The sequence below is a fragment of the Cenococcum geophilum genome (assembly GCF_001692895.1).
Source record: "Cenococcum geophilum 1.58 unplaced genomic scaffold K441scaffold_2, whole genome shotgun sequence".
Lineage (NCBI taxonomy): Eukaryota > Fungi > Ascomycota > Dothideomycetes > Gloniales > Gloniaceae > Cenococcum > Cenococcum geophilum.
In genome coordinates, this window is record NW_027137560.1 from 5,239,146 (window position 1) to 5,265,875 (window position 26,730).

General features: G+C 40.0%; 5 protein-coding genes across 5 annotated transcripts; 4 read left to right on the top strand and 1 right to left on the bottom strand.

Moving 5' to 3' along the window:
- Positions 1-109: 109 nt before the first annotated feature.
- K441DRAFT_601340 (proteasome subunit beta type-1 precursor) lies at positions 110-1,282 on the bottom strand. The gene is made up of 2 exons (XM_067645225.1): positions 997-1,282; positions 110-946 (listed from the first exon to the last, which is right to left on the bottom strand). Exons 1-2 carry the CDS (start codon positions 1,101-1,103, stop codon positions 259-261), a joined length of 795 nt encoding a protein of 264 aa, XP_067510131.1. The 5' UTR covers positions 1,104-1,282; the 3' UTR covers positions 110-258.
- A 42-nt stretch (positions 1,283-1,324) lies between these two features.
- On the top strand, positions 1,325-2,440 carry K441DRAFT_692417 (uncharacterized protein; the record flags this gene model as incomplete). Its single annotated transcript, XM_067652573.1, has 3 exons — positions 1,325-1,387; positions 1,456-1,507; positions 1,560-2,440. 3 exons carry the CDS (start codon positions 1,325-1,327, stop codon positions 2,381-2,383), a joined length of 939 nt encoding a protein of 312 aa, XP_067510132.1. The 3' UTR covers positions 2,384-2,440.
- A 204-nt stretch (positions 2,441-2,644) lies between these two features.
- Positions 2,645-3,804, top strand: K441DRAFT_601345 (proteasome endopeptidase complex, beta subunit; the record flags this gene model as incomplete). Its single annotated transcript, XM_067645226.1, has 3 exons — positions 2,645-2,674; positions 2,729-2,876; positions 2,949-3,804. 3 exons carry the CDS (start codon positions 2,645-2,647, stop codon positions 3,554-3,556), a joined length of 786 nt encoding a protein of 261 aa, XP_067510133.1. The 3' UTR covers positions 3,557-3,804.
- A 274-nt stretch (positions 3,805-4,078) lies between these two features.
- On the top strand, positions 4,079-5,418 carry K441DRAFT_651623 (putative alpha/beta hydrolase). The gene has a single exon (XM_067647226.1). The coding sequence runs from the start codon at positions 4,551-4,553 to the stop codon at positions 5,370-5,372; it is 822 nt and encodes a 273-aa protein (XP_067510134.1). The 5' UTR covers positions 4,079-4,550; the 3' UTR covers positions 5,373-5,418.
- Positions 5,419-7,140: 1,722 nt separating this feature from the next.
- On the top strand, positions 7,141-9,410 carry K441DRAFT_601350 (amino acid transporter; the record flags this gene model as incomplete). The annotated part of the gene is made up of 5 exons (XM_067645227.1): positions 7,141-7,696; positions 7,794-7,839; positions 7,896-7,921; positions 7,982-8,121; positions 8,177-9,410. The coding sequence occupies exons 1-5, from the start codon at positions 7,547-7,549 to the stop codon at positions 9,408-9,410; spliced, it is 1,596 nt and encodes a 531-aa protein (XP_067510135.1). The 5' UTR covers positions 7,141-7,546.
- Positions 9,411-26,730: the final 17,320 nt, after the last annotated feature.

Here is a 26,730-nt window from a genome sequence, read left to right on the forward strand (position 1 = left end):
GATGTTATAGGTTATGGGAATAATGCATAATAACACTATCGTTCGTGTTGTATGAATCATACGTATTCCCTCGATGCAATAAAATGATTCTAGAACACTACGCACGCTGGTTTTGTGAATAATAATTTAGTCTCGTAAAATTAAATTAAGCCAGAGTTGGAGCAATGGGCCAGTAAATTCTATATGCTCGCTATCACGCCCTAGCATAACTAAATAAGTATACAATGCCTGTCCATACCTTCGCCCAACAGACCCTCTTTAGTCCTCCTTCAACTTGTTGAATGTCTCGTAGATTCCATCCTTGGTAATAATCATCATCTGTAACCCGTCGCCCACCTCGATATGCCTCTCCACGGCACTTGTGAACGCATCCCTCACTAGTTCCTCTACATCCTTCTTCGGTAACGGCTCCGGCACCCGCTGCTCTAGTGCATGTCCCACCCCGCTGCCCGGCATATACTGATTCTTGAAGTTGACCTGGTTATCTAAAAACGGCATGATCAAGCTCGCCGCAGCGCCCGCCGCTCTGCACTGCTCACGCTCATAGCTACCCACCGGATCATACGAGTACAAGGCTCCACGGCCCTCCTCATCTAACCCACCCAAGATCGCATGTACGTAGTATGGGAAGAAGCGTTTATTGTACAGGATATGCGAGAGGCGCTGGGCGCACGCGGCGACCGACATAGGCTTGCCGTGCTGGTACTTGTACATCTTGACGATGGTGTCGAGGCGCTCCTTCAGGGCATCGCCGTCGGCGGCGAAGCCGACGACCGATAGCACGATGCGGGCACCTGCACCATCTGGGCCTTCGCCACCAATCTTGAATAGCTTCGGTGCGTAGCGTGTGTTGATGTTGTAGCCAGATGTTGAGCGGGTGTCGCCAGCTAGGATGGTGAAGTCGGCACCGGAGATGCCTAGGGTGGAGCCGCCGTTATCAGTATAGCTGGGAGAGTTAGTCGAGAAGTAGACGAAGGAGCTGAAAGAGTGCTTTACGGATAGAAGCTATGCTCTCTATTGCCAGAAGAGGCGACCGTGGGCGTTTGTTTGAAGGAATAGCCTGGGCCGCTCATTGGCGGTGCTCCGGAGAAGACAGAGGCCATTGTGGGAAGAGAGAACGTATCGTTCAGTAGAAGAACTTAGGGTATGAGGTAGAGGAAGGTTTAGATCTGTCCTTATGGGGTATACAGGTGAAGGAAGCTCTGGAGTTGACGCGGAAGCTTGGGTTGCCTGCTCAATGCCAAGGCTATATAAGCGCGCGTTTAATGAATCTCGGATCAAGATTCACCAGCAGAAGACTCGCGCTCTTCGCTAGACTGCAACAATGCTGGGACTAAACTACGAGAGTAGCGATGAGGAGGATGTTGCCGCGCCTGTCATCCATCGGGTAAGAGCCCCAATGAAGCAGAATGTTGCCATCGAAGGCCGGATAGCTACTAATAGACCAGACTTTAGACAAGCACGAGTAACCAGCAAGCCATTACGGATTCCACTCAAAAGCAAAGTAGTAAGTTAATTATGTTCACATAGTATTATGTAATGCTGAATTTCGAATACAGACGATACTCCGAATCTCACGGGTCCACCTCCAGGTCCATTATTACAACCTGATCGAGCCGAAGCACAACCTAAGACTGAAGGCCCAGCAATAGGTCCAACACTAGATCCTTCCGTCACACCACCACCTGGATTATCTCCGGATGGCTCTGGTTCTGTGCCCCAATCGCCATACTCTTCTGCACGGCTGGCGGTTCGAAACCTCACACTCCCTCCAATTCCCAATTTCGAAATCCCTCCATCGCCGCCTGGATCCCCCCCTCCAGGTCCCACAAAGAAATTTGCGCGGTTTCTAGATTTGAAGAAACAAGGAGTACATTTCAATGAAAGGGTTGAGAAGTCATCAGCTTTGAGAAATCCCAGCTTATTAAAGCAGTTGATGGATTTTGCGGGTATCAAAGAGACAGACCAGTATGCATCCACCCTTTCGAAAGACGTTGCAGTCCCAACAAGTTTTCCGGACTGGGCATACGTAGAGCAGCTAGCAGCAACACAAAAGGACATTACAAAGAAGAGGGAAGAAGAGCAAGCCAGGGTGCAAAGAGAAGCAATTGAATTTGTGCCTGCCACTAGTTCTAGAGTATCAAGTAGAGCTGCTACCCCTGGAAGCAAAGCCCCTCGAGGTAGTGCTGCTGAGAGAGTCATGGCCGGACTAGACAGGGAGAGGACTCGGTCGCCCATGGTTCAGGAGAGTAGTAAGCGAAAGGAGCTTGAGCGGAGAGGTGGACGGTTCGATGATTCAAGGAGTAGATTTCGGAGTAGATCACGGTCACCTCGACGAAAAGGTCGAGATCGCGGTGAAGTAACGCCAGGCATATCGCAGTAGCAGATAGAATACCATTCGGAAATCCAGAGACGGCTCCGTGATATTATTGAAAAGTCCATGGGTGATAGCTTAGGTTACTCATTGGCGCAATTAGCCGCTAGCCGCGTTTAGGTAGCTTTTGCGTCCAAGCTGCCTTGCTAGACCATCAACGCACAGCTGCCTCACACTTCCAACTCTCTGCTAGTATTTACTGAAATTATTTGCGGATTTCCTTGACCTTTAATACGAATTAAGAATTGTAGCTACCCCTGACAAATCATCATGAATCACCTTCCTCAAGCCTGGGGCCGTGTAAGCAACCTGTCAATCCAGTTCCAAAGTTCTCACCATCTAACAAGACCATAGCCACGAGACGATGTATATGGCGCTTACGACTCCTCACATCTCCAAACCTCCGGTCCAAACCAGCATACGCAATCGCCAGTTGTAACTGGCACATCGGTCATAGGCGTGAAATTCAAAGACGGTGTGGTCATCGCCGCCGACAACCTAGGTACATAGCCATCGACGCACCCGTTCCATTTTGTCTTTCGCAGAACAAACTCCTAATAACCTTACTCTACAGCATCGTACGGCTCTCTTGCTCGATTCACAGATGTGAAGCGCCTCCGCCGCTTCAATTCCCAAGTCATCGTCGGCTTTGGCGGCGACGTCTCGGACATGCAATACCTTGACCGACTTCTCAACTCCCTCGACATCCGCGAGAACTACTCATCTGCTTCCGACAGTCCCCTCCACGCAAAAAACCTGCATACCTACCTCTCCAAAGTTATGTACAAACGGCGCTCCGACTTCAACCCTCTCTGGAATCATATTTTGGTAGTAGGTCTAGACGGAGAGCAGAAGCCATTCCTAGCGAGCGCAGATCTCCTAGGCACAACGTTTGCATCGCCGACACTGGCGACAGGCTTTGGTGCGCATCTCGCGCAGCCTATTCTGCGGAGAACGGTCCCGGATGAGGAATCTGTGCAGAAAGTGACTAAGGAGCAGGCAGTTGAGCTGGTCAAGGAATGTATGAAAGTCCTGTTTTATCGAGATGCGAGGAGTATGGATAAGTACTCGATTGCGGTAGTGACGAAAGAAGGGGTGGACCTTAAGGAGGATGAGAAGTTAGAGAACCAGAGCTGGGCATTCGCGGAAGGTATTAGAGGGTATGGCACACAAGTCAATTAGAGATCCGGCCGAATGAGGGTAGACGAGGAGAAGGCAAGCCTTAGCTTGGCTGGGATGGTTTGGAATGGCTCAGTGAAAGATAGACTTGTATGTACTATTTGCAATGGAGCATAATGGTGCTGGTCTGCTTCTTAAGCTCAAATTTGGGCTTGATTCAGTGCTACTTTGCAAATCGCTCACGTCGTTCAATAGAATAAGTCCACATGCATGATTTAACCACTTATCTTAAAATATAATACACTTCTTCCGGTCTTCAGCATATCGGGTTTATTTACAGTTAAAGAAGTGCAAGTACATAAGCATAAGTGTATCACCAGTAGATACCCATACTAGAATCTCAAGGATCCTAATTGATGAAATAACCCTATAGCTGCTGCTTTGGTAGCATTAAGTATGGAGTCAATGAGGTAAATAGGCTTTAACCTTTCAGTAATTCTAACGACCGTACCTTTCCATACAGCCCTATCACCCACATGTTTCGGGATGGTAGATGGTTCTTCCGACAACACCTTGTCTAAATTTAGAGAATAACGCTTTCAACTGCACAGTAAGTGTTTCCCTTTGAATAAACGTGTCACTATATACGCCTTAATACAGAGAGATCATTAACCTTCCTGTGCGGCAAAATATGGGAAGTTCATCCGCTCTCGCCCTCCCGCCATCAACGGATTCATTCCGCGGACAACCCTTATCTATTCCATCAAACGGAGCAATTAATTCTCCTGAAATGTAATCCTTTATCCTAATTATAGCTTGGAATCAGTATCTTACCGCTAGATTTGTTCAATTTCCTGATTACTAACGTTGCATCGGTCGTAGTCCAATCGGCCGAGGATATATTCCAAATACCATTAAACCATCATTTTTCGCGGGGAGAAGCCGACTATGTATGCGCTTAAGTGACTAAGACTCGACACGTAAATAAAGTGAAAGGATTGAGGGACAGAGGATGTCATTTCTCAATTACAGTACAACGCAAGCTCATTCCAGAAAAATGGCATCAACAGATATGCTGCTCGAAACAGCCCCTTCCACAACTATCCACTTGCAACTAATCGATCCGCCCATCTCATCCTCCAAGCCAGCGCTTCTATTCTTACATTACTGGGGCGGTTCATCCAGAACGTTTCACCACCTCACTACCACGCTTTCAAACTACACTACCATCGCGTTGGACCATCGAGGCTGGGGTCTTTCCAAAGGGCCGGACGGTGCGGAAGCGTATTCAATACAAGCTCTTGCCGATGATGTTTTGGAAGTCCTGAAGCAACTCGGGGAGCACACGCGCAACGGTTTTATCCTTGTTGGTCACTCCATGGGGGCTAAAGTCGCACTAGCAGTCGCTGCCTCAAAGCCCTCTGGATTGCGAGGAATGGTTTTGATAGCTCCGGCACCGCCGACACCATTTGCATTGCCGGAAGAGATGCGAGAGCAGCAAATACACGCTTACGATAGCGCTGAATCGATCAGTTGGACGATAAGTAATATTCTTGCGGAACCGAAGAATCTTTCAAGTGAAGATTTCAACATTTTGTGCGAGGACAGCTCGAAGGGAAACCGCTGGGCGAAAGCGGCTTGGCCGACGTATGCTATAGGGGAAGATATTTCGACGGACCTTGGTGGTAACGGTCAAAAGGTTTTAGTTTTCGCTGGGGAACATGACATCGTAGAGACGAAGGAGAAGGTAGAAGGTTTGGTGAAACTGTTGGATGAACGCCATTATGCGACGAAGTTCTCCGTGGTCCCCGGAGTAAAGCACTTAATTCCGTTGGAAACCCCGAATGCCATAGTTGGACCCATTGAACGAGAGTTTTGATTCGGGACGTAAAAGGAAAGCCACTCTGAAGAGTAGAAGAATCAAAGCTAATTCTTGAAATGCACTGTAAAGGTCTTAGCAATTGTGAGGGTTACTCTGAAAATGCTCAGCACCTGTATCCCAAGTGGTGAATAAGCCTTAGCACTGCCAACGCCAAGAGAAAACAGCTTCGAAAGGTTTTCTAATTGAACGAAGCTCAGCTACCAGGGTAGTTTTGGATAAATCTTATCGCAATAAGTCTTGGCATACCCCGAATAAATTTTCAGTCGCCTTGTTCTTCTTTATTATCGTATAAAATATGGCATTAGAAGTGGAATTAGAAGCTCTTAACTCTATTAATACCTCTAAATTAAAAAATATAAGAGGTTGCTTCATCGGGAAATATTCACAGGCTGGGGTTCAAACTACCCATTAAGTGAAAATCAATTAGGTCAATTGGGCGCCAAATGGCTGCAGTCGACGCCACTGATGTCATTGACGCATTTGACGTTTTTTGACGCGCAGCCTGCGCGCAGCCCGCGCAGAGCCTGCGCAACCTGCGCAATTGGCGCATTTCACAGCCAACCCGCGTGCAGCTTGACAGATTTTACTTATTTTCGCTTAGGCTCTAAGCCCCCTAGCAACGCTATAAAAAAAAATACGTAATAATTTTTTTTATAAAAAGTTTACCTAGGGAGGTTGTATTATACGTGTACTATACTATAATAGAACTTAAAAGACTTTAGTGTTTTATTAGTAAAAAGGCAAATTAACGAAATCGCCAATTGCGCAGATTGCGCGCGGGGGGGGTACGTGCTGGGTTATGTAACCGCCAATTTCTTGCGAAGCGGCTGAGGCACCTGAGATAACGCCTCTTCCGCCCTACAAAGACTTTGCCCAGCTATGTGCAAAGCTTGCTTTATCTCATCGAATAATTTGGCCAGCCCCTTCGGACTGTCACCCCTTTCAAACCTCTCTATAGACTTCAACGCTGCCTTCGCCTGCTTAAGTTCATGGAATCAAACGTCCCTGATCTCCAGACTTCGTCAACAGGGGATGGATCAAAGATAGCGCGAGCGGTGAAGCGGGCAACGGGGTTCGGTCTTCCGAATCGACGGCTTAACACTAGAAGAGAGATCCTGTATAATATCTTATATGGTAGTCTCAACTTCACGAGAGGGTAAAGATTGATTTGGCATCGTGTAATGTGCCGAGGCTTTTTGATTTTGATATAATTTGCTATGAAATTAAAAATGGTAGGCATTTCCTTGTGCGGCTCACTTCGTGGGGTGGCTCGCTCCCCGGTCAGCTACGTTATTAAGTTCGGTGTTAAGTGCGCCAATTGCGTGTTAAGTGTGCCAATTACGTGTTAAAAATGTCAAATGCGTCAAATAAGTCAACTACATCAACGACAGCCATTTGGCAGCCAATTGACGTAGTTGACAGTATTTAATTTTACTTGACATGTAGTTTGAATTTCAGCTTGCGAACATTTTCCTAATGTTTTTACTTAGAGCTTTAAGGCCTTAACGCTAATACTAAGTTTTAGCTTATTTAATTTAAAGCTTCTAGTTAAGCTATATATACTACTAAAAATTTTAGTTCAATTTAACATGGTGTAGCAATTTATATAGCTTCAGGTTTGGTAATATAATCTGCCAAGAAATCGTGCACGAGCCGGCCGAGTCTTCTACCGCTTGCCATCTCGCGACCGAGCTGTCGTGATCGTGCTGCCACGTTCCTGCATTTCAAGGCGGTTTGCCGCTCTGGTAATGGGGGCCAGCGATAGCGATGAATGATTAGGGAAGGAGGTTCATCGCAGTTTTACGAAAAGATAAGCTCATAAGCCTTTTGAAGGTCGGCATGGCGCCCAACCCCCATGTCATGCTTCCCTCGCTCCGCATTGGTATACCTTAGCTGGCTAGGTTCCCCCGAGCTGCGAACCACCAGGCCTGTCCCGCTTATCAGCTGGTATCCAAGATAGCTTTCGGGAGTCTGCGTAGCATCGCGCCTCGGGATCTGGATCAAATATCCCACCATGCATTCTCTCTGTCGCGTGTCCGGCTCGTCTTATTTCAACCTCATCTGTTTCATCGCGCCTTCTTCTCCATTATAGTCTGCTTCGAGGCCCTCACCTTCATCTTTGGCACTCAAGGGCACAATAGGAACAAAGCGTGCTGTTAGGTTGGGTAAAAATGTCGTTTTCTCGTCGTAGGAGCAGCGTTGCCGACGCTGCCGAAGTCCTTCACCACGATGAAGACAAGCTTGCGGAGCTTGGATACAAGCAGGAGTTGAATAGGAGTTGGAGTCTCTTACACAATTTTGGCGTGTCATTCTCTATCATCGTAAGCCAAGCATCTCCGCAAAACTATCTACATTTTCGACACCAACACCTGAGCTCCTCGATGCTATGTAAATGCTAATTTGCCTTTTCCTTTCTAGAGCGTCGTTACTGGTATAACAACCTTGTTTTCCTATGGCCTCACAGGTACGCCAAAATCCATCTCTTTACTTAGAATTACTAAATTAACTAACATCTTACAGTCGGCGGACCTGGTGTGATGAGTGTGGTGAGTAGTGGGAGATGTGTTGCTCTCATTACAGTCTGTCTGACAGGTCTTTCCCACTAGGGCTGGATTATAGTGACTTTCATGACAACTTTTATCGGCTTATCAATGGCTGAGATTGTGTCCGCTGTGCCAACCAGTGGAGGCCCGTATTTCTGGTCAGCTATTTTAGCACCAAAAACTCAAGCTCCCTTCTGGTCCTGGTAAATTATACCCCAAAGAAGCAGACTTGAAGCGAAATTTATGTTATCATTTTAGGATGACGGGCTGGTTTAACCTCCTTGGCCAGGTCGCTGTAACTACCGGAATCACTTTTGGTTGCGCCAACCTCATCTCTACTCTGGCCGCTGTCAAGGGAACGTATACACCGACTGCCGGACGAACTCTCGGCATTTACGCCGCCCTTCTTGTCTCCCATGGCACCGTTAACACTTTCGGCGTTAACATTCTGAAGTACTTGAACAACACTTCGATTGTACTACATAGCTTAGGTGTCTCTTCTATTGCAATTGCTGTTCTAGCCAAAGCTCCTACGCATCAATCTGCTCGATTTGTTTTTGCCAAGTTCTACGATGGGACGGGAGACCCAGGGTGGTCCGTGCGTGCATCGCCTGCATATGTGGCTGTGTGTGGCTGTTTGCTGTCGCAATATACGATAACGGGATACGATGCGTCCGCCCACCTATCAGAGGAGACCAAGAAGGCCGAATGGAGCGCTCCCATAGGCGTTCTGACATCGATTATCGTCTCGGGTATCTTCGGATTTTTCTACCTCCTATCTCTCCTATTTTCTATCCAGGACTTTGACAACACCGTTAACAGCAGCGTCGGCCAACCTGTGCTACAAATATTCATAGATGTGTTCGGAGTGGATGGTGCTATCGTACTCATGACCCTGATTATCCTGTGCGTCTGGCATTGCGGACTCTTTTCCCTGACCTCCAACAGCAGGATGATGTTCGGTTTCTCTCGTGATGGTGGCCTCCCTGGGATGTTTCACAAGGTTGATGTCAAATTCAAGTGTCCTATCCATACGGTATGGCTAGCTGCATTCCTGGCATTCTTGCTTGCCATTCCATCTCTTGGATCCGCTGTCGCCTTCAGCGCTGCAACCTCTATAGCTACTATTGGCTTGTATATCTCTTACGGTCTTCCAATCCTTATCGGTCTGCTCTGGCCTAGCAATTTCAAAAAGGGCCCTTTTAATTTGGGTATGGCCTCTCGGCCGGTCGCCCTCATCTCTTGTCTTTGGATCGGATTCATTGCTATCGTCTTCTGTTTGCCAACGGCGAACCCTGTTACTAGCCAGACTCTCAATTATACTCCAGTTGCAGTGGGGATTATCCTCTTTTTCGCCCTCACTGCATGGCTTCTGTGGGCACGCAAGTGGTTTACTGGGCCGATCAGGCAGATAGAAGTGGCGGAGGAACTTGGGATCAGTGTCGAGGATCCCGTTGCGGTTGCGGAAGCAGAGAAGGAAGGAAAGATATGATCTAGACTAGCACGTTAACTCTTTATCCTTATGATGTTAGAATTGTGTAGAATTGTGACGCTTTGTTATCTCATGTCGGGATCCTGTTTGTGAAGTCCAGTGTTTTTATCAGTATTTGGTACTGATTATGCTTACTGAAATATTAAATATTAATATTTTTATAGTTAAGGTAGTAAAAGTACGGCTTAAAGGCTTAATAAATAACTTTTAACTTCTAATAATATATGTCAGGTAACGGGCCTGTGCGTCTGGTCCCCAACCGTCACTAGCCTTATATATTGTTCTACGCAGCGGACCTAGCAAGTGCGCCAGTTACTCGCTTACCTTTTTGGTTTATAGGCTGGCTGAGTGGAGTAGAGCTTGCCACCTTATAATATATATATATATATATTAAAATTACTTAAATATTAAAATTGGTATTATATGTAATAGGGCCTTATGAAAATCGGCCTCTGCACCTCCACGCGATGGGGCCGGGAACCTAGCAATTACTATTGGCGTTCAATCAGGATCGTGCCAATAGACTGCTAGAGCAAACGCAGAGACGTGTGTACGGCGCGCAGCGTCGGCGCAGCGACGTGGGAGCAGTGATATAACTGGTCTGGTTGGTTACAAATTTGACCTCTGTAACCAACCAATAGCCTATTTGAAACTCCGAACCGGTTCAACCAGATGATATTTGATATATTGTAAGGCTTGGCATGGCGTTGAGTTGCGATCAATCGTCGACAACGATATATTTGACAGTGTCTTCCTCCTGGCTCTCATCGCTCTTATCGCCCTACCCTTCTTACCCACCTCCTTACCCACCTTCTTACCCACCTCCTTACCCACCTTCTTACCCATCTCCTTCACTAGCTTCCTAATCTACATTACCCTATACACTAGAATCCTTTTTAGCAGCGGCTTTAGCGGCAGCTTTAGCAGTAGCCTCTTCCTTATATAAATTATTAACGTTAGGATTGACGCCTTGCTTAAAGGCCTTTGGTTTTAGGCGCCCATACTAAGATTTTAAGCACTCGTTTGCTTTAATAATGTTAGCTTTAAGGCGATTACAAGTATTAGTAACTAGGTATTTTATAGAGCTAAATACTCTCTTATACTTAGCGCTTATAAATAATATAGCTAGTATATTAAGGTCAAATTGGGCAAGCTCTAGCTATCCCTTGCAACGCTGAGGTCTGACGCTTGGGCCACATTATAAGCCCATGCGAGGAACACCGCTCAGCTGTGCGTAAGGGAATTAGAACTCAGGGCTTCCTATTAGCTAAGCCTTATCGATACCGTCGTGCCCATCTCAGCGTTGCAAGGGATAAGAAATATTACAAATTCTAATAAGCTAAAGGATCTAAAATAGGCTTAAGCTTAGTTTAAATATAGGTTTAATAGGCGTTAACTCTTATAGTAGGTATAGCCTTAATCTACTTATATATAATAATAATTTATTGCTTAACGTCCAATTCGGATCCCTATTGGGCCTATGCGGACTACTCCTTATTTATATATAGGGAGAAAACTTAACTTAAGAAAGACTTAACTTAAGAAAACCCCATAATCTATCTCCCCGCCTCTTGGGACTCGCCTATAAGGCGCCTGCGAGGCGCCTACGAGTCACCTATAGTGCTCTTACTACTTTACTTTTTAACCTTCTTGGGAACCACTGCTGCCGTAACTAGCCTACGGACGCGCTAGTATTGTATACTTTACTCTGCTACTATAAAGTTATTAGGGGGCGCCTATTACTCGCCCTCCTACCCTCTATTATTATTTCCTTTATAACCTGGAACTAGTTTAGTATATTTTAGCTAATAAGCTACTAGGTAACCGCCTTAAGGCCTTTTTATATTAAAAGCAGTGTCTTATAGTTCTCTATACTAGCTACTAAGAGTATTACTTTTTAGTTAGTGCGTAAGGGGTATAACAGTATTACGTATTTTGGTGTCTGTCTTAGCCAGCTATATTTATATCTTAGGCTACCTACTAGGACACCCACCTAGTAGAGCCAGTCTTTTAGTCCTATTATTCCTATTCTTAAGAGCGTTGCTATTATATTTTCTACCTTTATTAGGCCTTCTCGGAGCCCTAGGGTGTTTACCCCCTATAGCGTTAACTATGCTACGGCTTGGGTTCCTTTTACCTTAGTTAGCCTCTATACCTTTAACTTCTATATACCTCTCTAGCGTTGGTCTAGCTAGTATTATATTACAGTAGATAGTTTTCTAGCGTTCTTTTATGCTCTACTTTAGCTCCTTTCTCTCTCTTACTGTTATCCTTACTGGCCTCTTACGCGTTTCTCTTTCTCCTTTATATAGGCCTGGGCCCTAAAGTAGTACTATTTTTCTTCTACTTTCTTTACCTGTTTCTCTAATATATCTTCCCTACTTTAGGGTTATTAGTTTATTCTCCTATAAGGCGCCCTAGGGTCCCTCTATAGTTTATTTAGGCGTGTCTTAATATACTTTATAATATTAGAGTTGCGTTTCTTTTACGCCCTTTACATTACAGCGGCTTTAACATATAGTTATAGGGGGGGAATATTAGCTTCCTTCTTAAGTAGAGCTGTGGCCGTTTGCTTATATCCGCCTGTTATACTTTAAAGGTAGGCTATTTAGACCTTTTAGAGTAGTTTAAGGAGCGATTTAGGGGGGCCTTTCTTAGATTCTCTAATGGCCTAGATACTAGACCTATACGTTATAGTTAGCTGGATAACTGCTATATATAGTAGGCGTGACCTCTAAAAGCATAGACCCTATATGGAATTAACGATCCTAGATAATATAATATACTATACTTAGCCCTTATAGGCCGCTTACGCCGTATATACGCTCTACTAGAGCTTACTGTCTACCTATACTCCTAATACTCTTAGGCCCTAAACTGGTTAACCCCTAAAGCCTTAGATGTGAATTATATACTAGAGATCTGTAGATTAGTTGCGTTTTCTTATAAAATGGATTAGCTAGTATTTCTCTAGTAAGAATTAGACTCTATATTGTCTTACCTATTCTATATAGGTGTTATATACTTTCTCTAGTGTTCTGCAATTCTCTACAGCTGTTAGCCTATATATAATTAGGTTTATATTATTAATAAAGCCTATCCCCTAGGTTACCCCTTCCTTAAAGGAGTTAAGCAGGTTATTTATAAAGAAAAGGAAGAGTATAGGTGAGAGGGGTAATTTTTATGGTATTCCTATTACAACTGCAATAAGGGGGCTTTAGTATCCGCTAAAGACTAGTAATATTTCTTTTTAACCTATAAACCCTTAAATAAATTATATAATCTATTCTAGGAAACCTTTTACCCTAAGGATATATAGAAGACGCTTGTAGGGTATATTATTATAGGCGCCACTAATATCTAGGCTAAGTATTAATACTATAAAGTCCCTTCGCATCGCCTATGCAGATTTAATGGTGGTAGCAAGTAGCGTAAGTGCTAATAGTGTTAAGCGGTTCTTTCTTGCCCCTATTTAGCTTTATAGTAGTAGGGCGTGTTCTTTAGCCGTATCTACTATATAGTCCGCTATTACCCTTTCTAAGATCTTGCTAAGGGTATTCTTTAAGGTAATAGGGCGGTAGCTTCCTGGGAGTAAGTAGTCTACTTTACCTTCTTTACGTAGGATAAACGTTGTTATAGCTCTTCTAAGTCTTAGGTAGTAGCCTATTATAAAGTATACTCTAGCTATATCCGCAAGCTAAGGTGCTATTAGTGGTCCATAGGTCTTTAGGGCTTTATTTAGGATCCTATCTAGTCCTAGTGCTATATTATTTAAAAGGCGGCTAATAGTTCTAGCTATTTCTTCGGTTGTTATATTACTGTTAACCCTTAGGCGAGTCACTAGTGCTTTACCCGTGATATCGCTAAGGTCTACTAAAGCTAGTTAAGGGAAAAATCTTTCTATAAGGATCTTTACCTTCTTATCATTGTCGCTTATAGCTAGTAATTCACTTAGTCTTCGCAGAGGCGGAAGGTATAGGTCTTCTACTAGACGTCCCGCCTTTTTCTTTACCTATTTTGCTATCCTTTAAAGACCTTTATTATGGGGGCAGGTAGTTATATATTAGCTAGTAATATAGTAAAGTTTAATATACCTACTTATTTAAGCCTCTACCCCAGTTTTCTAGTGCTTTAGTCCTAGTCTGCAAGCAGTTAGCTACTACTACCACTTATATAGGGAATTTTACTATTCTTTTCGATATCTTATAACGGGTTATTAGCCTAAGTACCAGTTTACCCCTTAGTAGTCTATATAAAAGTCTCCTCCTAGAGTTAGTACGCTTTTATATAGCTTAGAAGCCTTCTATAGCCTTTAGTTTTACGCCTTTTTTATTATTTCCACTAGTATAGGCATAAGCTGCCATTTCTAGGGGTCGCAACTCCTGTCTTACGCGCCTACTAGCGTAGTCCTATAAAGGCGTTATGGCTGCATCCTGTAATATAGACTTAGGCGTACTTTCTACAGTTAGGCCTAGCTAAAACCTTCCTACTTAAGTAACTCCTGTTTACTCCTTAAGTATATCTCGCTAGCATACCACCCTAGAGATAAACGGTTCTATCTATTAATATACTAATACGTATATCCATTCTCTTAAGCTATATAGTAGTCTCTCTAGCTAGGACGTAATCCTACCTACCTACTAGGTGCATTAAGGGTTAGAGCCTAGTTAAGGGGTAAGGTCCTTAAAGCCAGTAGTGGCTATTACGTACTACGCCCCGCGGGAGGTTTCCGTTTCGCGTTGCCTATAAGAGTCTCCTTATAATAGGCCGACCGTATCTTATAGGAGAGGGGCTATAAAGATACTAGGTCCTACACCAGATAACCTACTCCCCCCTTTCCTACTAACTAAGCTTATATCCCCCCCTTTTATAAGCTAGCCTATATCTCTAACTATTAAAACCTTATCTAACTAGCCTATATTTCCCCTATAGCCTCCCCTATATATATGCATTAGGTTATATACACTACGCCTATTAAGACCCTCCTATAAGTCGCCTTATATATATACGTATTAGGTTATATGCACTACACCTATTAAGACCCTCCTATAAGTTACCTATAAGTTAACTATAGGTTAACTATAAGTCGACTAAGTCGTACGCCATAGGGCCGTTAAAGCTGGCCTGTGTTTCCGCTGCCTAGAGCTTTACCCGTGTTTCCACCTCGTTAAGCCGTCTGGTCGCTATCGCGTTGCCATTATATTACTGTCGCGTTACTGTTGTCTAGGTCGCGCGCACTACGCCTATTAAGACCCTCTTCTAAGTTACCTAGGTATACTAGATACCAGATAGGCCCTTATAGAGGGGCCTTAATAAGTTCTTTATAGTGGCCTTAGGGCCTTAATAAGTTTTATACAAAGTATCTGTAACGCGTTAACCTTAACAAGTTCTTATAAAAAGAGGTTCCCTACGCCCTTGCTATATCCTCTTGGTCTTAGAGCTAGTGCAAGCCTAAGGGTGTCCTGTTGTACGCCTAGGGCGCGTCCACATTAACTAGCTAAGTAAGGCCAGTTTTGGGCCTGGCTGTAAGCTAGGTAGTCGTACGTCGGGCGGTTTTCGTATCCCAGTTTCCCTTGATGGCCCCCCTAGATGGTATGGCAGGAGCCCTAAGCAGGGGCAGTAGGACTCCTAGTGTTATTAAGGGCGATATACGCGTCGCGGGCTCAACACCACAGAGTCGCAACACTAGCGCGCTGCGCGCGCTGCGACGGCTCTCCTCTATTGCCTCTGCACTTAGCCATTATAAGGAATGATTTCCCGATAATATTTCCACCCGCGGCGACGTGGACGCGTGCAGTAGGGCTTCGCGGGCTCTACTTATATATATATAGTCTATTAAAAGTTTCGCCTAGTATAGACTTAGTAGTAAATAGCTCTTAGGCGGCCGTAGCTATATATTTACCTTTATATTCCTTTAGCTAGAGGTCCTATAAGGCCTTATATACTAAAATCCTTAAGATCTTTAGGGCTACTACGTAGCTAGTTCTTCTTTACTTTATTCTTTTTAAATTCTTACTAAAACTAGGCCTATTTCTTTATTGGAAAAATATTCGTAGGCTGATATTTAAACTACCCGCTAAGGAAAATCAAAAGCTTCGTATTTCTTAGTACGGGCGTTAAATTCAGCTCGATTAATTGGCTAGCTCTTATCAATAACTATTAGGCGCGAATTAATGGAGTCTGAAGGTCGGAGAGTGTAGCCGAAAGCTCCGGGAGTGTTCAAATACGCCACGTCGCAAAATCTTACACTTTATGAACTTTAGCCCCGTGCGCGCACACCTAATGAGCTTTTAATACAAAATTCTTTAAAATTATCGCGATTAATATATTAAAGCTATATATTATTATATAATATTATAACCATACCTTATCTTTGGCGTATTTAAGATCGTGTAAATATTAGCATTAAAAATAGCCAATAATATATAAGTATTCTAAAGTACGCAAAGATATATCTAGGATAGATTAATAATATATCTAGGATATAATCCAGATACCCTTACGCACCTACCTATCTCGGGTAGTTCTTCTATACTACTGCTAATAGAAGAAACTTAGCCTTTAATTAAAGACTTAGAATAATTACGGGAGGACTTCTTCTATAAAGGGTAATAGGTGCAGGAGGAACGCACATATGTGAATATTAAAGATGGTAATTAGGATATATCCGGCTTATATCGGGAGTACTACTAAGATATTTAATCCTAAATGCCCATGTTATAACGATCTGCTAATGCCTCTTCTTTAATAATAGTAGTAAGTAGAATTATATAACGCGAGCTATATATAATATATAAACTAATTATCTCTATAATATAGCTAGGCTTAATATTAATTATATAAACTGGATTACTTGTAGTAAAAAGACTTATGTTTAGTTAAGAGATACTAGAATATTCTATATCCTTTAAGCACGGGATTAGATATATTATAGATTTATCTGGCCTATAGCTAAACAATAAGAATATTATAAAGATGTATAAAAATGTAAGACACTATATCCTAGATAGATCTTATATATAACTTAGTTCTAATATAGATAGATATAATACTTATATATATTAAAGAACAAAATAAGTATAATATACCCTCTTCTTGGCCTCTAAAAGTGTTTTAGAAGACAGATACCCTATTTAGGCGTGTTTTATTATAAATATTTAGACCCTTAACTATAAAACTTTTATCACGAGCAAATTACAGTAGAGGACTAGAAAAGAATATGTAAATTGCAAGAAAAAGTATAATATATCTATAATATTATACTACTATATCTAAGTTATAATATAGAGGTCGCGAACTCTTATATATTTCCTTGGCGATTTAATAGAATTAAATTAAAATAATATTAAACAGAGAAACACGAACACGTAAGACATTTATTTATATTATCTATTTTTATTAATATATATATAGGCTTTATAATAGTATTTATTATATATTTTAGTACTAGATTGCCTATATAGAGCAGAGTGCTAGTTATAAGCCATATCTTTATATTGTAAAGTATATAGTTAGTGTTTAATAGATCCTAAGTATATTACTACTATAACTAAGCTATAACTAGTTACTTATAGATAAACCTGTGGTAAGTATATACTGTACTAAGGGAAGTTAAATATAGAACCATAAAAAACACTACTAAAAGTCTCTTTCTTTAGTTTTAAGATACTTATTAAAATATTTAAGAGATTTACTTAACTAAGGCTATTAGGGTACCCTAGAAACCTATGCAGCGGTAGAGCACAGGAAGAAAAGATTAGATAATTACGGTAAGTTATTATAATATGTATATAACTATGATATAACTATAATATAATACTAATATATCTAGGTTATAACCACGCCCAAGGGCCTAAAAAATGGGTACTAGCCCTATATAACGTGGAGTTTAATTATATATAGCTAGATAATATTAAGGATTGCCCTTATATTATTTTAACTTCTTATAGTAAATATATATATCCTCTAGCGCCTCTATTAAAGGTTCTAATATAGCTTATTAAAGAACTTTAATAATAAATTTAGCGATAGTTAGGGCCAGGGCTTACTCTAAGTATATTATATCTAAGCTATATTAATGCTCTATCCTTACTCTATTAGGCTCTTTTATATATAGCCCTTTAATAAAAAAGTTTTGCAAAAAATATAATGTCACTAGCCTTCTAAGCCTTTATTAAAGCCTAGTAAATCTTAATAAGATTTAATATATAATTAAAAAGCAACAGCTTTTATTATTTCCATAAGGTCAAGATATATAAGGGGTAATATTTAAAAAGTATCTGTATTATAAAACTGGTCCTAAATATATATAAGATATATTCCACGAAAATAGTAAGCTAATAATTACATGCTTTTAAAAAGGCTAGGCAGAAATACTATTAACGTTAAAAACATTTAAAATTAATATATTGTTTAAACAAGTTAGTATAGCTAGGCTAGATAAGGTTATAATTACTATAAATATCCCTAGAATTAATAAAGGTATTATATAACCTAGTTATATTATGGTTATATCTTTATTCTAATAAGGCTATAGTTATTACACTAATAAGAGTTTTTATAAACTAAGCTATGGGCCGATTAGCAGAGATATATTAACAACTTTTCTATACTATATTCCGCTTATATAAGAATTGCAGCTATCCAACTTATTGGAGTTATATTTATAAACGTGGATTTTATATAGCTCTTATAGATATAGATAGGGTGTAGGTAAAAGGTATTTTATAATGTGTATATATTAAAGATATTACTAAAATATATTAGGGCTTGGCCTTTACCTAGTAGATATTAACCCCTTGTAGACCTAGCAGGGCTATATAAAGTCTGCAATTGTATATTACTAAATCCACATTCTTCGCAGTATTTATTAGGTTATTAAAGCCGGAAATATAGGCTAAGATAGTGTTGGGTAATATATAGCTTTAATTATAGAGGCTATAAGCCATAAGCAATACTACGAAATTTTAGACGCGATTAAAGGTATAGAGATATTATATCCCTAATTAATCCATACTATATCTATATTCTAACATTTACGGTTATAGAAAAGTATAGCAATAACTATAAAATCGTAAACTAGTGTCAATATAAGCGATATTGTTCGTACTAACTTAATAGCACGAGTGAGTTGTATCCACGGGCACGAAATACATGTAGTATCGTATGCTTGTTTAGATGGTGACTGTCGATTGTATAAAGCAGACTACGTGGTCTATATACTGATGCACCTCCCCCCTAATTAGTTAGTGCTTTATAAGTGCACCAGACGCGTAAGCGAGTGGTTGGTATACTAAACGCGTAAACGCGTACCTAGTATACCAAACGCGTAAGCACGCGTTTAGTATAATAGGTGCTATAATTATACACTAGCAGTACTTAAAAAATAAAACCACCTGTATACAGCCTCCGTAATTGCTTTAATAAAACCATAGAACACAAAGGAAAATACATAAGAAATCTCCCCAAGGTGCTGTCTAAGCTGCCTTCCAAACGGTGCCCCAGGCTAGCCGTAAGTTCTGCTTACGGTCCGTAAAATAAACCGTATGGCCTTTTAACGGGCAGTAGACGAGCCATAGGTTAGATTTTAAGGGCCGCTAAGGCGCTAGTGCTAAGCAAACCAATAGCAATTTTCCATCCTAGGGATGGAAAATCGTAATTAGTTAATTCAACTACCCTATAAAATTCGGCAGGTCACGTAAGTCCACCAACTTCCACTGTAGCTTTCTACCGTTTTCCACCTATACTGTATAACGAGCCGTACGGCCTTCTAACGGGCCGTAAATATACCATAGGTGCTCCATTAATCCCGTTCTACCCATTTTATAATTTTTAGGTTAAGCTTATTCGTGTTAATTAGGGTTTTAAGGGCTTAACACGGCTTTACCTTAGTTATAGCGTCCGCTGGGTTGTCTCTACTACTAATCTATTTAACCTCTATAATTTTACGTCATTTATAGGCCTAATATAAGCATATTAGGTCGACTATAAGCCTCTTCTCTTATATCGTACCTAGTTTAACTAGGCAGTCGTAAAGGGACTTTAAATTAGTGTATAAAACTAGGGGTAACTGCTCTAGTTATAGAATCTTCTAGACCGTTAATTTAATTACAGCTGCTATATTAAATCCATAAGCTAGTATATATAGTTTAGAAGCTAGTATACTACGGGTTACTTATTTACACTTAATTAAAGACTAGTATAGTATATTTGCGTCCTAATTGCGGTCCGTAAGTACAATTACAAAGCTAATTTATAATAATAGGTCTTTGTTATTAGCAAAGGAGGCGTCCGTAAATGCTAGTAAGCTAAGGGAATTTAGGTCTAGTAGTACAAAAGTAAATCCCCTTACTATATTATCAATTTGCCACTAAATGCGCTTATTAAGCTGCTTAATATTTTCTTCTTACGGATCTACTACCTAGGCCGCAAAGGATAAGTTATCAGATTTAGGTTGGCAAACTATAGCAATATAGGCGCCTCTTGCACGCTATACAGCATATTAGTCCTTTATATTTACGGTCTTACAGGTCTCTTCGCGGGAACTAGTAAGGTCCGTAGGCTTTACTATAATAAGCTTTAGGTTTTAAGCTTAGCGTTCCTAAGTTAGCTTAATTAGGTTGCCCTTTTATATAATTAGGCCTCTATTAAACTTAATTAGATTCTACTTAATTAACTACTCTTATAGCTTTACCAAGAACTTGGCCTTTTATAGTTTAGTTTCTTTAACATCTATAAAGGTCTAGTCTACTAGGAATAGGGTATTATCTATTTAAAGTCTAATAATACCAAGGCCGTTTAATAGGCTGTATAGGAGGCAGGGGTTGTAGGTCAACTATTCCATTTTAAGCTTACTAATATAATGCTAGCGGTACGTTTTAAACCAGTAGTTCCTAGCTTCTAGTACTCCATAAAGAGGTTTTACGACCCATAAAATTATTCCTAGTTATAGGTTAAGCTTATAGGGTAGTCGTATAAAGATATTCCTACTTAGGTAGGTGTTAGACTATATATAGGCTTATAAAATATCCCGTAAGTATAGGGCTACGGGTTTAGTTTGCTATAGTCCCAGCGCAAGTGCAAGTATAATTCGTTGGCTGACTTATTAAATTATAGGCGATTACGTAAGGACTAAGTCCTTTCCCTTATTATTATAAGCTTATATAACAAGCCTTAATTTCTTAAAGGCTTTATTAGTACTAGGGTGCTTAATCTTGTTAATAAAGCATAAGTTAAATATACGGACGCCTTACGGGACGTCTTTCTCTATTATAACCGCAAAGACACCCTTTTTAAGTAGTCCGTTAATCTCTTTACGTCATAAGTCCGTAAACGGGGTTTCCTATACTAGAACTAATATATCCGCAGGCGGAGATTGCCTTATAGATATTCCTACGGAGGTCAGGTAATTTTTTATTACGGTGTTCTTAGTTATAGGGTGCTTTTAGGGGCGTCCTTAACCACGCTTTATAGTAAGTTTAGTAGGTTTAGTGGGTTTCTAGGGGACTTCTAGGGTAGGCAAGGGTGCTTCCAGTTTATTTTAATTCGGCGGGTGCTTCCGGTTCGTCTAGTTCGACAGGTGCTTCCAGTTCGTCTAGTTTAACGTTATGGGTATTTTCGGGCCGAAAGTAGGGTTTTACGGACGTACTTCTAAAGCTAGTTAGCCCACTAGGAAGCTATACGCAGCACGTCTCGTTTTCTACGGCTAGTAGATAATAAGGTCTATTCTAACTGCCGCTTTTACACTATATAAGGACTTTAGAGTTAAGCGGGAGGTTGTATACTAGGGTTATGTTAAGTCCGTTACGGTAGTATAGGGCGTTATTAATAGCTTACTTGGCCTATAGCTTAACTATTTTAGTTATTGCCTTCCGTATTATAGCTACTCGTTCCGTAATAGACGGGGCAGAAGGGCCTAGGTTGCTTATCCTTAGGTAGGCTCCGTAAACTAAAAGGGTAGGTACTAGTCCGTTAGGGCTAGTGGTGTCGTTAACAGCTTTTACGGCCATCTGTAAAGCTAGTTCCTTTTAAATGTCCTTACACTCATCCGTAATAATCTGGTAAGCTCTCTATAAGGCTAGGTAAGCTTACTTAACAAGCCCAATAGACTAGTACGCCTTAACTAGAACAGCTTTTATTAATATAGCTATAGCCGTAGCATACTACTAGAATTTCTTGCTAATAAAGTTCCTACCGGCGTTATAGGTGATATACTATGGAGGTTCGACGTATATATCAATCCAGCAGGTCCGTAAAATATCCCAAGTATATTTTACGGATATATTTTATAACCAACGGGCGGCTTAATAGCGGGTTGCCTTGTCAATTATATATAATACTAAACTACCGTTAATGTATATAATGTCCACGTACACTAAGTAGTTAAAGTTAAGGTCCTTATAAAGGGTAAACTTAAATTGGCCTAGGGAACGTCCGTATTTCTAGCAGAAGGAGCAGTATTTAGTTAGGTAGTTAATTGCCTTCCTATTAACGTCGTTATGTCCAGAGCGTTTAAGGACTCTATACAGCTTTTCGGCTAACGGGTAGCCGAAACGGCGGTATAGGCGGTAGATCTTAGTACTAGTAAGGTAGCATAGGTTATAGTTAAAAGATTCCTAAATATAGGTCTATAAAGTCTCTCCCTATATAAGGAACGGGTGTCCAAATCGTTATATAATTAGTAGGGTAATATACTTACTTTCTAGGGCAGTTGCGGGGCTAATTAGGGTGTCCGTAACATTATTATAGTACACCTATAACCTATTTATATCCGCAAGGCAGAGTAAGAAAGGGGTGTCTACTTTTACTATATGGAAGTTAACTAGGCTAATTGGGGTCTTAACTACAACTAATCTAATTAATACAGTTAAGCTAATGCCGAATTAGACGTTTAAGGCCCTAATTTGCGTAATATCAATGTCCGTATTATTATTTACGGTAGTCCTATATACGAGGTATTGTCCATAGCCTACGGTAGACTTCTTAGAGGCACCTATGTCGATTATAACACCGTAGAATTCCTTAGGGGTATAGCGTTCTATAGTAATATATGCAAATAGGTCCTGCTCGTAATCTATAATATCTATAACGGGGGTACTTACGGAATGGTTTTTGGGCGTAACTAAGTGTATAAAGGAATGGTCGGCTAATATAGTCGTAATATTAAAGGCTTAGCTGTCCATAAAAGGTCTAAAAGTGGTTAGGAATATCTCTAAGGTCTCTTATTCCTAAGCGTCTAAGTTAAAGTCAATTATAAGGGCTTCTATTAACTTATTAGGGGGCTCTTCTACTTCCTCTCCTTTATATTCCAAAATGAACTAGTTAATATAGCTATTAAGTCTCTTCCTAGACTTATTATATTCTTTCTAGGTATACCTTATAGACCAACATCCTTCCTTACCGCATATAAAGCACTTCTGGCTAGTTTATCTGCGGGGGTATATTTTTATACCGGGGTTGCTATGGGGGTTACGGGTAGGACTTAGTTGGTACGGGTGCTGCTAGCGGTAGCGGCGGTCCGTAAAGTAGACGTCTAAGTCTATTTGCGGATATTAAATATCCGTAATAAAGGCTTAAGTGCTGCCTAGTGGGTTTAAGACTTTATACGTTACAATAGAGGAGCGTAGGTTATTAATAAGGCCAGCTAAGGTATCTATAGGCTTATAGTAGGCGTACTTATAGGGCTCTACTTCCTAGTAGGCTGTAATAAGTTTATTATATAGGAAGTCATCTGTTTAAAGCTTAGTGTTAAGGCCATACTATAGGTGCCAAAGGTCTTTAATAAGAATTTACAGGTACTCTATAGTCAATTTTTTAGTGTTCTTATCAATTACGGTCTATAGCTTAGTCGCATTCTATTGGGTAAAAATATCACGCTTATATTCCGGTCCTTTAAAGTAGTTACGCGTAGCTTTATATAGCTTATTAAAGGGAACACTAAGGGGGTTACTCTTAAGATTAGTATGGTAGTAATTAAGTACTAGGCCGCGCAGTATAGTAGAGTAGGCTTAGCTGAATTTCTATTTAGGAATATCAGCCTTCCAATAGAGGTCCGTAAAGATAGTAAGTTTAAAGTTAAAGTTATCGTTTTCACTGCTATACTTAGATTCGTCGGTATAGAGCTTAGCTAGGTTAGCTAGCTCCTTACCATAGGTCTTTACTTAGGTAGGTTGCGGATCTATAACTTACGGATCTATAGCTTGCGGATATATAGTTTATGGATCTATAACTTAAATAACGGGGGTAATTTGGTCTATATTTTAGTTTACAGGGGTATTATAGTCCGTAACTTAGGTTACGGGGGTATTATGGTCCGTAACTTAAGTATTAGGTATACTTTAGCTAGTAAGATTAATTCTAATGCCACTTAGGTTTATGGAACGAATTCGGTCAAATAGGTTAGCTATAAGGCTAAAGATTCTGTTAAGTTTAAAGGAGGCAAAGAGGTTACTAGTTTTAATATAATTTAAGATCTGCTCTTTAGTCTATTTCGTTTGGTCCTCCTTATATAGTATATCGTATAGAGACCGTGTAACAGTAACTTGTTTATCCCTTTTAACCTATACACCTTAGTGACATAAAAGGGTTCGTAGGTTATAGATAGCAGTAGGGTTGCAAGCCTTAAAAATAGCTTCCGTAAAGTCCGCAAAGTCTTCCTTATATTGCTCCTATAGGTTATTATTTATAAGCTTAAAGTATCTATATTTAAGGATTTTAAAGCTAATATAGTCGTTAACGTTATTTATAGACGTAATATCGACGCCTTATCTCCACTTTTTTTAACCTTCGCTAACTTACTTGCTAATGTCTGCCATACTATATAGTACGTAGTAGGTGGTAGAGGTCTTATAGGGTCCGTAAAGGCGGTTAGCGGGTCCATAGTGGTTTATAAAAGGGTAAAAGGTCTCCGTAACGGTCCGTAAAGGTAATTAACGGGTCTATAACGGTTTGCAGAAGGGTAGGGGGTCTCCGTAAGGGGTCTAAAAAGACATCAGAGGTGTTAAAAGAGGGTGTAGTAGGAATAGGGGTTTGAGGTTCAAAGAGGTTAAGGGTAGGGGTTCTGTATAGGTCTGTATTTGCGTCTATAACTTCTAGTAACCGTACTAAGACTTAACTAAGTATACAGGGTTGGTGATAGTCCGTAATCCCCGACTTTTAACCTTCTAGTAGGTCGTACTAGGAGTCTAAACGGGTGGTCGCTATTAAGTATCGCTCGGGGGAGGTATCAAGTAATTGCTGATCTATGCGCGCTCACTAATCAGTATTTGTACTAACTTAATAGCATAAGTAAGTCGTATCCACGGGCACGAAATACATGTAGTATTATATACTTATTTAGATGGTGACTGTCGATTATATAAAGCAGACTACGTGGTCTATATACTGATGCACCTCCCCCCTGATTAGTTAGTGCTTTATAAGTACACCAGACGCGTAAGCGAGTGGTTGGTGCACTGAACGCGTAAACGTGTACCTGGTGTACCGAACGCGTAAGCACGCGTTTAGTACAACAGGTGCTGTAATTATACAGATATATATATATTACATCTAGAATAAATCCACATTATAGTAAAATGGACAGCAATATATTCTTTACAATTATAAAGAATATAAACGCCGTTAAATACTCCCATTTTCGAGTAAATAATCTTAGGCGTTAATTAAGCCTTTTAGCTGCTATTTTAATATTAGTATATCTTATATATCCGTAATATAGTATTATAATAATAATTATAGTGGACAAAGAATTAATGTTTTTAATTTTAAAGCGTGGAAGGCGTATTATTAGCATGGGATTTCATATACATCGCAAACTATATCTATCGCCGAAAGAATGGCTCTGGCAAAGAAGCGTAAATATATGGATTTATTATGGCTTTAATATAGATATATCGCTAATATAATCTGCCATAGTTCTATAAGTTTTAAAAGAGCTAGAAAAATCAAGAAAACAGGCCCGTACTAGCAAAGGAAAAGCTAATGCTATATTTATAAGTATTAAAGAGGATAAAGATTTTAATTTTAATAATATTATATTAGATATATCATCTTCCAGAACTAGTATACGCCCATAGTCGCAATTATAAAGTTTGCGAGGCGTACGATTAAAATCTCGCTTATAATCTCTTGCCTCTATTCGCTCCGGTATATTATATTCTAGATCTTACTAAATTCTATAAAGCTAATATTTTTTAGTATCCTCTATTATAACATTAAATGATAGGCAGGTTTCGCTCTCTTCTAGGCCTATTTTACTATTAGGTAGGATTATCTAGATATATCCTTAATATATCTAGCTTATAAGCTAACTATATCTAGGACATAAGAGTAGCTTATAGTCCTTACTTCGTATAACTATTACTTAACAAGCTTAATTCTTATAATAGTTAACGCTATAGTAATCCCAATTAAATATTCGTAAGCAAGAAGCCCGGGTTCTACGTATAGAAGCTAAAGTAAAAGTAATTAAACTATAAAATTGGAAGATGGAATTAGAGCTTAGAAAATTAGAATAAGAACTTAGTTAATATAAATTTTTATATTTATAAGCATAAAGGGCAAAGGTTATATTAAGGTAATTACCTAGATAGAGTAATATTATAATATCCGAAAGAAAGCCTAACCCAAATTCTCCACGCTATACCTATGCTCCGCGTAATGTTCTATAGCCCACGTATAATACTTTATAGTATCTATAATATAACTAGGATATAACCAGCATGTATCTGAGATATATAAACGCCTTAACCTATTTAACCTATATAGCGTAGTCCTCCTTAGCATTAAACAACTCCCCATTATTAAAGTCATCTGTAACCTCTGGTAGCGTTATATTAGGTAAAACAAAGTTCTATTTATAATTAGATTATAGATATATTAGTAATATAATTAAAAACTATAAGCATACCTTATTAAACTAGATACACGTACCCCAGTTAAATAAGCATGCTATTTGCGTTAGATCTAAGATATAACAGAAATATAACTAATAAACTTACTCTTACCACTGGTCCTATATAAAGAATATTTCTAATTCTTAGGCTTGCTAATAACCTTAAATATCGCGACGCGATTAGGCTATATTAAAGTTAGATTATGGTTATATAGTAATTATAACTGCCTAAACTTACCTTGCCCTTAGAGGTCAATAGAATTCTAAAACGGAATATAATATATATCTACTTAACTAGCTCCTCTATATAATCCGGTTAGATCTATAATATAATAAGATTATAAATAATAACATACCTAGATCTACTGAAGTTACTTTACGTTTTTTATAACCTTTAGCTATTAAGGGTATATTTTTAGTTAGGGGGGC

Excerpts from the sequence above, each read along its gene's own strand:
- K441DRAFT_601340 (XM_067645225.1), bottom strand. The coding sequence starts at position 1,103 with ATGGCCTCTGTCTTCTCCGGAGCACCGCCAATGAGCGGCCCAGGCTAT. Across the intron at positions 947-996 it reads AGAGAGCATAGCTTCTATCC|CTATACTGATAACGGCGGCT; the intron begins GTAAAGCACTCT and ends TAACTCTCCCAG.
- K441DRAFT_651623 (XM_067647226.1), top strand. The coding sequence starts at position 4,551 with ATGGCATCAACAGATATGCTGCTCGAAACAGCCCCTTCCACAACTATC.